The sequence below is a fragment of the Hyperoodon ampullatus genome, assembly GCF_949752795.1.
Source record: "Hyperoodon ampullatus genome assembly, chromosome: X".
In the NCBI taxonomy this organism is placed as follows: domain Eukaryota; kingdom Metazoa; phylum Chordata; class Mammalia; order Artiodactyla; family Ziphiidae; genus Hyperoodon; species Hyperoodon ampullatus.
In genome coordinates this window covers 93,579,631-93,591,007 of record NC_136913.1, presented here as the reverse complement: position 1 = coordinate 93,591,007, position 11,377 = coordinate 93,579,631, and the positions used below count along the sequence as shown (strand labels likewise).

At 39.3% G+C, this 11,377-nt stretch overlaps 1 protein-coding gene across 1 annotated transcript; it reads right to left on the bottom strand.

Moving 5' to 3' along the window:
- Positions 1 to 10,036: 10,036 nt before the first annotated feature.
- On the bottom strand, positions 10,037 to 10,498 carry NCBP2L (nuclear cap binding protein subunit 2 like; the record flags this gene model as incomplete). The annotated part of the gene is made up of 1 exon (XM_079727392.1): positions 10,037 to 10,498. The coding sequence occupies one exon, from the start codon at positions 10,496 to 10,498 to the stop codon at positions 10,037 to 10,039; it is 462 nt and encodes a 153-aa protein (XP_079583518.1).
- Positions 10,499 to 11,377: the final 879 nt, after the last annotated feature.

The window sequence follows — 11,377 nt, the reverse complement described above, 5'->3', positions numbered from 1 at the left end:
ATGCTAAAACTAGTGGATGACAATTTGAGTAAAAAGATATTTATATAGTCTCAAAGTGTTTCCTTCCTAGATATCTATTAGTACAAGAGGGAAAAAATAATAACCTTGCAGCAGAGAAACCCAGCAAACAGAATCTGAACCAAGTGGTCAAAGTTAATATGGCCACTAACAGGACAAATCAGCATCATGTGCCTATTGAGGACACAGCCCTTCTGTGATGCTCTTTCTAAAAGCACGTAATCTGAACCTAATCATGAGGAAAATTCAGATACACTCAAACTGAAGGACATTCTACAAAATAGCTGGCCTGTACTCTTCAAAATTGTCAATGTCATGAAACACAAGGACTGTAGAATTATTCCAGATTAAAGGAGACACGAAAGCTGAGTGCTACTCATGAACCAAGATTTTCTTCTGCTACAGAGGACACTATTGGGACAATGCATTCAGCGAAATCTGAATTAGGAATTAGGTCTGTAGATTTATTAACACTGTATCAGTGTTAATTCCTGATTTTGATCATTGTGCTTGAGTTATGTAAGACAATATCCTTATCATTAGGAAAAACACTCTGAAATATATAAGCATAGATGGCATCATGTCTGCAAATTACTCTCAAATGGTCCAGAACGTAAGTGTGTGTGTGTGTGTGTGTGTGTGTGTGTGTGTGTGGCGGTGGGGGCTGGGGAGGTGAAGAAGAAGAAGGAGAAGGAGAAGAAGAAGCGGGAGGGAGAGGAGGAGGAAGCACATGTGGTAAAATGTTAACATTTGGGGTATCTGAGTGAAGGGCAAAATGGGATTTTTTTAAAACTCTTCTTGCAAGTTTTCTGTGTCTGAAGTTATGTTCAAATAAAAAGCTAAAATTTCACAGAAAAAAGTGATTCAGAGATGAAGAAGTGGAGACAGCAACTTCTTCTCAACTAGTTTTACTTTACTTTCGACTTCTTTTTAGCAAGTTTGCCTGTGGAGGCAAGTCCAGAGGGAGGACAGTGGTGGTAGTGGTTGCAGCTGCTGCTGTTGTACAGATGGGACAGATTCGTGCCAGTTTATAGCCTCAGGGGAAACATCAAGTGGAAATAGAGTAAAGATACAGGAGAGAGGGGATATCGCTGGCATGGGGCACATTGGTGCAGTTCCACATCGTGGGAGCATTAGCCTTAGACAGGAGAGTAGATAGATTTGCACTTAAGAAGGAAGAAAACAGGGCTTCCCTGGTGGCGCAGTGGTTAGGAATCCGCCTGCCAATGCGAGGGACATGGGTTCAAGCCCTGGTCCGGGAAGTTCCCACATGCCACGGAGCAGCGAAGCCCGTGCACAACTACTGAGCCTGCGCTCTGGAGCCTGTGAGTGATGACTACTGAGCCTGTGCGCCTAGAGCCCATGTTCCACAGCAAGAGAAGCCACCACAATGAGAAGCCCGCGCACCGCAACGAAGAGTAGCCTCCGCTCGCCACAATTAGAGAAAGCACGCACGCAGCAAGGAAGACCCAACGCAGCCAAAAATAAATAAATAAAATTAATTAATTAATTAATTTTCAAAAGAAAGAAAGAAAACATGGGACTGTGCATACGTAGGTAAGTTTGTAAGTTTGTACGTAAGGAGTTGGTGAGAGAGATTTCCTTCCTGATGGCCTATATTCTTTGTGAGTAGGAGGCAAAGTCACCTACGCAGTGCAAGGAGGGAAGTACATAGTATAGGGTCAAAATAGCTATTCTGAGGAATGGGAGAGGAAGCATTCAGTCCTGTTGACCACACCTTCCAGTTTGAAATACACTTCTCTCTTGCCTTTCTTTTTTTTTTTTTTTTTTTTTTTTTTTTTTTTTTTTTTGCGTTACGCGGGACTCTCACTGTTGTGGCCTCTCCCGTTGCGGAGCACAGGCTCCGGACGTGCAGGCTCAGCGGCCATGGCTCACGGGCCCAGCCGCTCCGCGGCACGTGGAATCCTCCCGGACCGGGGCACGAACCCGCATCCCCTGCATCGGCAGGCGGACTCTCAACCACTGTGCCACCAGGGAAGCCCTCTCTTGCCTTTCTTGACACCATTCTCCCATGATTTTCCCCCTAACTGCTTAGCCACTACTCATTCTGCTTAACTATCTGCTCCTCCTTTAGCTAATTTTTAAATATTGGTATTCTTCAGTGGTCTGTCTTATACTCTCTTATGTTTTTACTCTATGTTCTCTCATTGGGTGATCTTAGTCATTCCCATAGATTTAAATACCGTATTTTATTTTGATGACCCCCAAATTTAAATCTTTCAATCACAGTTCTCCTCTGAGTTCCAGTTGTCCACTTGACACCTATATAAAGATGTCTCACAAATATAGCACACGTTATGTATTCAAAACTGAAGTCTGGAGTCCCCTAATCATCTCCTTACGTTCAGTAGTGAGCACTACCATCAATCCTATTGCCTAAGCCAGAAATCGATGTGTCATCTTTGATTCTTCCTTTTCCCTTATCCTGTCCTCACTGCTCAGCAGGCTGTATCTTCAAAACATATCTTAAAGCTAGTCACACTTCTCCATCTTCATTGTCATCACTCTAACGGGACTACTTTCCACTCAAGTCTGGATTGCAGTAGGACCTAATTTCTCCACTTGCATTCTTGACCCCTCTAATCCATTCTCCCACAGCAGCAAAAGTGACCCTTTTAAAATGAAAGATCATGTCACTACACAGCTTAGAACCCTTTAGTTCACCTAGGGAAAAATACAAATTCTTTATCAACTGCTGGACCTTGTATAATCAAATCTCTGTCTGTTTCCCCGGAATCATCTCCCTTGTTTTAGCTCCCCTTGTCTTCTTTAAAAAGTACTTGAAACACCTAAGCTCTCTTTCGAGACTGGGTTTTTGCACTTGCTTTTCCCTCTGCCTAGTATACTCTTACCACCATTCCTTTATATCCTTTATGTCTGAACTCAAATGCCATTTCCTTAGATATGCCTTCCCTGGCCAATCCTTCTAAATAAATTAGGTCCCTTATATTATTCTCCTTCTTAGCCTCTTGCTTGTTTACTTTGTAGAACTTACTATAATTTATAATTATTCTACTTATTTACCTTTTTTTGTCTGTCTCCTCTTTGGGCAGAGTTCAGTGGGGATGGCTCATCTCTGCTCCACATGGTATTGGATGGGGCAGCTTGACTAGGTCTGGAGGATCCAGTATGGCCCCACTCACAAGAATGGAGCCTCCGTGCTCGCTGTCAACTGGGGCACTTTAATTCTCCTTGTGGCCTGTTTCTACATCAGGAGAGCTTGGATTTCTCTATGTAGCAGCCACGTTCTAAGAGGGTAAAAACAGAAGCTGCAAAACCTCTTAAGGTCTAGCATTGATAATTTTACAAATCATTCCTGTCCCATTCTATTAGTCAAAGCAAGTCACAGGAGCAGCCCAGATTCAAGAAGAAGAGGGGAAACTCCACTTCTTGATAGGAGGAGTAGCAAAGTCACATTACAAAAAGGGCATGCTGCATGAGAGGGATTATTACAGTCATACAATCCACCACACTCAAATATCCAAATGGCTAGCTCCTTCACCTCGTAAAGATTTTTGATCAAGTGACACTTTCTGAGTGAGGCCTTTCCTGACCACTCTATATTAAATTGCAATCCTACTTGCTCATTCACTAAATAGTGTTTTATTTTAACACCATAGTACTTATCACCATCCAACATATATATTGTATGTATTTATTATGTCTCCTCCTTTTTGAATACAAGGTCCATGAAGGCAGGAATTTTTGTCCATTTTGTTCATTGCTATATTCCCAGAACCTACAGACTGGCTGGCATATAGTAGGCACTCAATAATTATTTAATGAATATGAGTTCAAAAATAGTGAAACCAAAAAACAAAAACAAAAACAAAAAAACATAGTGAAACCACATTTTTTCAAAATACTTAGAAATCTACTATAAGACTATTAAAGAATTTATAACTCATTAGTTTTCCCTCCTTTTCATTTCCATGATTTCTTGGTAAACGTTGAATAAGTTGTTATCTTCAGGTCTTATCTGCCCACCAGCAAATGAACACACATAATAAAATAGTGAACTTTATTAGAGAAAAGCATGGATTATCTCAGTAAGGGAGTTTTGGGGGAATCCTATGAGATGAGATGTGAGATCCTATGAGGTGAGATACAAGGCCATTCTCAGTTTATTATTTTGTACCTTGTGCCCAATTTACGCCCACAGGGGACAGCCAGTTCAAGTTCCAGGGGGATTTTTTTTTTGGTCTGGAAAATTAGTGAAGATGAAAATCTCATTGTCCAGTTGCAAAAATAAAAAATAAAAATAAAAAATCCAAGAGCATCAAGAGGACAGAGAAAGTGTCTTTCAGGGAGGAAGTGATTTAAAGGTAGCATTATATATCCTTTCCAGTTATCCCTAGATTGAGATCAGAAATTGGTCCAGTGCCCTATCCTTATCAGGACAAAGAGAATACAGGAACGAATCCAAATGTCTGACTAAATATATATCCCTCCTCCCCACAAAGGAAAGTGTTGGTGGTGGTAGCACCATAGAAAAACCCATCAAGGAACACAAAATGAAAGAAGATGGACTGGGGGTGAAAGTAGGGTTGTAGGGAAGACAAGTCTTAATAAATTTTTAATTGAAGAAGTCTTCAATATTACCAGGATATACACAGATAAAATAGCCTGTCTCCCCCTATATCTGTCCATATCCAACAAACTTTTTTTTAAATAAATTTATTTATTTATTTATTTATTTATTTATTTGGCTGCATTGGGTCATCATTGCTGTGTGAGGGCTTTCTCTCTAGTTGTGGTGAGCGGGGGCTACAATTAGTGTAGTGTACGGGCTTCTCATTGCGGTGGCTTCTCTTGTTGCGGAGCACGGTCTCTAGGTGCGTGGGCTTCAGTAGTTGTGGCATGAGGGCTCAGTAGTTGTGGCACATGGGCTTAGTTGCTCCACGGCATGTGGGATCTTCCCGGACCAGGGATCAAACCTGTGTCCCCTGCATTGGCAGGCGGATTCTTAACCACTGCACCACCAGGGAAGCCCCCAACAAACTTTTTACGCAGTGTGATTTTTTTAAACAGTTTTATTGAGACATGTCACATACCACACAATTCACCCATTTAAAGGTTTTAGTATATTCATAGAGTTGTGCAACCATCACTACAATCAGTGTGGAACATTTTCACTACCCCAAAAAGAAATCTCATACCAAATAGCAATCATTGCCCCCCACCTCCCTGGATCCTGGCAACTATTAATCTGCTGTCTGTCTCTGTGGATTTACCTACAGTGGACATTTCATATAAGTGGTCCTTTTTGACTGGTGCCTCTCAGCATAATGTTTTCAAAGTTCATCCATATTATAGCATGTATCAGTACTTCATTTCTTTTCATGGCCAAATAATATTTTATTGTATGGATATACCACATTTTATCTATCCATTCATTAGTAGATGGATGGTTGAGTTGTTTCCACTTTTTGCCTCTAATAAGTTATGGTGCTATGACCATATGTGTACAAGTTTTTGTGTGGGCATATGTTTTCACTTCTCTTGGGTATGTACCTAGGAGAAGAATTGCTAGGTCATTTGGCAACCCTTTGCTTAACATTTCAAGGTACTGCCAGACTATTTCCAAAGCAGCCGTGCCAAGTTATATTCCCATCAGCAATGCATAAGTGTTCCTGTTTCTCTATATCCTCACCAACACTTGTTATTAGAATCTGACATCTTGGTTATAGCCATCCTACTGTTTGTGAAGTAGCATCTCATTGTGGTTTTGGTTTGCATTTTCCTGATTGCTAAAGACACTGAGTATCTTTTCATGTGCATATTAGCTATGGGTATTTCTTCTTTGGAGAAATGTCTATTCAGATCCTTTGCCCATTTTTACTTAGGTTGTTTGTCTTTTTTTGTTGAATTGTAAGAATTCTTCATATATTCTAGATACAAGTTCCTTATCAGATATATGGTTTACAAAATGTTTCTCCCATTCTGTGGATTGTCTTTCTACTTTCTTGGTGGTGTCCTTTGAAGCACAAAATTTTTAATTTTTGATGATATCCAATTATCTATTTTTTCTTTGGCTTTTGGTGCCATATCTAAGAAACCATTGCCTATCCCAAGGTCTTAAAGATTTATGTTTATGTTTTCTTCTAAGAGTTTTATAGTTTTAGCTCTTATCTTTAGTTATTTAATCCATTTTGAATTAATTTTTGTATATGCTGTGTGGTAGGTGTCCAGCTTTACTCTTTCGCATGTGGATATCTGTTTAAAGCTGTCCCAGTACCATTTGCTTTAAAGGCTATTCTTTCCCCATTGAATTGTGTTGGTACCCTTGTCAAAAATAATTTGGCTGTAAATGTGAGGGTTTACTTATGGACTCCCAATTCTATTCCATTGATCTATATGTCTATCCTTATGCCAGTACAACACTGTCTTGTTTACTGTAGCTTTGTGGTATGTCTTGAAATCAGGAAGTGTGAGCCTTCCAACTTGATTCTTCTCTTTCAAGATTGTTTTGGCTATTCTATTACGTTTTCATATGAACTCTTGGATCAACCTGTCAATTTCTAAAAAAAAAAAAAAGCCAGCTGGGATTTTGATAGGAATTGCACTGAAACAATTGGTCGGTTTGGGAGGTATTGTCCTCTTAACAATATTAATAAGTCTTCCAATCCATGAACATGGGATATATTTTTCCATTTCTTTAAGTTTTCTTCAATTTCTTTCAACAATATTTTGTAGTTTTCAGAGTATAAATTTGGCACCCTTGTTTTGCATTTTTCCTAAGTATTTTATTCTTTTTGATGCTATTTTAAATGGAATTGCTTTCTTAATTTCATTTTGGATTTTTTCTTGCTAGTTCATAGACGTGAAATTGATTTTTATATATTGATTTTATCTCCTGCAACTTTGCTGAATTATTAGCCCTAGTAGTTCTCTTTTTTGTGGATCCCTTAGGATTTTCTCTTGCAACCTGCAAGTAAAGATATTTTACTTATTCCTTTTCAATATGAATGTCTTTTATTTCATTTTCTTGCCTAATTATCTTAGCTTAAAACCTCCAGCACAATATTGAATAAATGTCTATTGTTCCTGATCTTAGGGGGAAAGCTTTCAGTCTTTCATCATTGAGTATGTTAGCTGTGGGGTTTTCATAGATGTCCTTTATCAGAGTGAGGAAGTCCTGTTCTATTTGTATTATGTTGAGCATTTTTATCATGAAAAGGGTATTGAATTTTTTCAAGTGTTTTTTTCTGCATCTATTGAATTTTGATCATGTGATTTTTCTCCTTTATTCTATTGACTTATTCAGCATTATTTTTTAAATAAATTTATTTATTTTATTTTTTAATTTAGTTTTGGCTGCATGGGGTCTTAGTTGCTGCATGTGGTGAAGTTGTGGCGAGCAGGGGCTACTCTTCGTTGTGGTGTGTGGGCTTCTCATTGCGGTGGCTTCTCTTGTTGTGGAGCACAGGCTCTCGGCACGCAAGCTTCAGTAGTTGTGGCAGGTGGGCTCAGTAGTTGTGGCTCACGGGCTCTAGAGTGCAGGCTCAGTAGTTGTGGCGCACAGGCTTAGTTGCTCTGTGGCATGTGGGATGTTCCTGGAGCAGGGCTCGAACCCGTGTCCCCTGCATTGGCAGGTGGATTCTTAACCACTGTGCCACCAGGGAAGCCCCTATTCAGCATGATTTTAAAGAATGTGTTATATTGTAAGAACTACTGGAGGAGTCTTCTAGCCATGCAGTATGAAAGTTCCTTTAACTTAACCAACAGTATGCTTCATAGGACATTGTTAAATCCTTAAAGACATCCTTGGGAGCAGGCTAAGTGGGTAGCCACTATGAAGAGTGGTTGGGAGATATGCCAAGGTACTCCTCCACAAACATCCTGTGATAAAAACAAAATTTTAATCCCATGACTTGAAAAATCTCTTTTTATATTTTAGGGAAGTTACAAAGAGGGGATGCTAAAAAGTTAGTAAACTCCATTGCTGTATGCAGAGTAAGCTAAATTGGCCAGAAATGCATGTCGGGTACTCCTGTTTCTCCCAGAGAGTAAAGATAAATATGGCTGGGTGGAGTCTTGAGTGATCCTCAAGGCCAAAAGGCGATCACACTTGAGAAGCTTGCTTGAGGGAGAGAGAGCTCAGATATGACGTAGTCAGTGGGATAATTTCCTGAGAAAGAGGAAACTCAAAGAGAGGTTTGGACCTCCTGGCTTGACTGAAGATAAGGGAAAGAGATAATGGAGTACCTTGATTAAGGGCACCATCATTGACATAGACGCCTTGGTTTGAACCCCAGCTCTGCCACTTACTAGTTGATGCCCTTACCTCTCTGATCTTCAGTTTTCTCATCTATGTAAGGGGCGCAGAGTTGTTAAGAGTAAATGAAATTGTGTTTTAAAGCCTCTAGCAAATTTCCCAGCACATAATAGTTATAAAAATTGACATTCCCTTTCCTCCTCTACTCAGGAAAGAATGTTACTGAATGGAGAGGTTAACCTCAGGTCACAGGGTGAAGGAGTCAGGAGTAAGAAGGTGATTTTATCTAACTTTCCAGATGAAAGGTGATGTACCCTGGAGAGGTAAGTTTGGGGTCATGAGAGCGCAATTTAAATCCTTTGTACAAGAATGAAATTAAGAAAAAGTATTTGGTATCAGAGTATTTTCAGATGCATGTAAACAAGCTGGCTTACAGGATAAAATAATGTATTATCTCACATAATAGGACATCCAGATGTAGGGTGTGCTACAAGGTTAGTTGATTCGACAGCTGGATAATTTTGTGAAGGACACAGTTTCTTTGGTCCTTCCTCCCACCTTCTAAAGAGTGCAATTCATCCTAGGGATTTTTTCTCTTGTGGTTGTAAGAAGGCTGCTTGTAGCAATCATTGTACACATACTTATTCACATCCAGTGGGAAGGAGAGAGACAACCGCTCCTTCAAACATAAATTAAAAATCTTTCATTTCTGTCTTATTGGGGTCCCCACTGGTCATTGTCCACCTATGACCTTATTAATAGCTAATCTCATGGGATTGTAAACCTCTGATTGGCTTAAGCCTGGATTCCTAAACCAATCACCAGTAAGAAAGAGGGAATTACCATAACTGATTCACACTACTGATAGTAGATAAGACTTCTGGGCCCCAGAAGGAACATGATCATGGCAATCAGCAATGGAAATGTAGTGTGAGGAGCAGACTTTAGTGATTTTAAGCCACTAAGGCTTTTGGGGTTGTTTGTTACTGCAGCATAACCTAACCTATGTGATGTAACAATGGAAAATGTAAGTATAGTGTTGTAAACTCTATTGAGAGGATTGAGAGAAGAGAAGTGCCAGTGGGGGTGTAAGTGAGCTAAATTCTCATCTATGAAAGCAGGGAGTCAGTAGATGACATTTAAAATTAAAATAAACAGTATAAGCAGTCATGTTATTTAGAAATATGGAGGAAACTACCAGCAAAGAAACCAAAACAACCTGCTAAAATAATTGAAAGTTATTACCCAGGGAATAGGTCTGGGGTAGGAAGAGGTGGGGCAGGAGGATTTTTGCTTTCATTATAGACTCTTCTGGATTTTTTAATATTTTAAAATAATGTGCTTGTACTCTTTTAATAATTTTTTAAAGTTTTCCAATTATTTGACTTCATTTTATTCAAAGTCTAAAAAAATGATCATTTCAGGCCCTGGGAACATGGTCATAAAATCCAACTGACACTTCCTGAAAGGGAAGTTGTGCTTTTCATGACTCATATCTCACATACCTAATTTATTCCTGAAGAACACTTCACTTTTGACCACCTGATGATCAAACTGGTAATCTGAAAATTTAACATTTGTCAAAATTAAGACAAGAACAAGAGACTATTTTTGTTCGCACCATTTAATAACATTTAAGAGAGAAAGATACAGCAAAAGGGTTTCTGCCCAGCAAATAAAGTAATTTAGATTTGTCATGAAATGGGCGATTTGCTGACCTGGTATTGTTCTTTAATAGATTTTTTGAGGGGCTAGAGTTGCAGGTTTTTCTCCAGTGGATTACTCTCCTACCACGGACCTGAGCCTGTTTTCCAAAGCCTCCTCTTCACAAAATTCATCTTTTACCTGGCTCCCAGATTGGCCATGGCCATATTGTCTGCCCTCTCTAAAGCCTAGATCCCAAGCTATGTGGACAATACGGTCATCTAGGTGGGTCCCAGTTAGGAATCGCATGGCATTTTTGGCATCAGCTCTGTTATGGTATTCTACAAAACAGAAACCATGTGCCGTTTTCTTTATTTTATCCAGGCCCATAAAAACATTCTTGACATCACCACATCTACTAAAGAGCTCAAATATTTGCTCTTCGGTTGTATGAAAGGAAAGATTCCCCACATACAGTGTGGAGTTTTCCATCAGTAATTTTTCACGCTCATCGTCGTTGCTACTAAACAGCTGGCCCTGGTACTCACTCTGCTCCAGGGAGGAGTCGCTGCACAGAATTCTCAGGTCCTTGGACATAGTGCCCAGTGGGCGCTGTGAGGGCAGCAGTTCCCAATCCAGCGTAGCAGCAGTATCACCACCAAAGAAACCCTAAATTAAATTCAACAAAAGTAAAGTTACAAGGAGGGAAACTGAAATACAAACCTGTGTATATTTAAGAGGTTTGTGCCCAGATGCACAGACATCTCAGCTCTTGACCATGAGGATCACATCAAGGCAAACCAAAAATAGAAAGTTCCAAGCCCCAGGAACATGGTCATAAAATCCAATTTTGCAAGTCTTCCTGAAAGGGAAGTTACGCTACCTTTGGTTGACTCAGATCTTACATACCTCATCTATTACCAAAGAACACATTTCATAACAGTACGCTCTCAGAAAATAGGGCATAAAACAGTAAAATGGATCAAATTTTAATGGAGAATGAGCACTACTATCACCCTGATCAAGCACTAGGCATCAGATAAAACACATACATAATCAGGGTCAAAGCACAAATACAGTTGTGGCATACTCTCTTATGATTTAAAATAGTAAATTTGTGATTCAAGTCTATAATATGGAAATCAATATATTGTGTTGTTAGGTTAGGCAGAATCCCTATGTACTATCAAGTACACGAGAAGCTCTATAAAAATAAGAACTCTCTGGCATCATAAATCTGAACTAAATTAAGATTAGATTTTATTAGCAATAATTCCACTCATCATCTTAGACTTTAGACTTTTATTTAATTATTTGAATATTCCAAGTCTACTTAAAAAACCTTCCCAGATAATTTTAATGAATGCCCTTTTCCCCCTTTACTAAATTTTCCTACTGTAGTCAGAGGCATTAAAAATGATTCAACTGGTTTTAGCTACACTTTTCAAAAATATGCATTAGTTCTCCCCCTTCCCT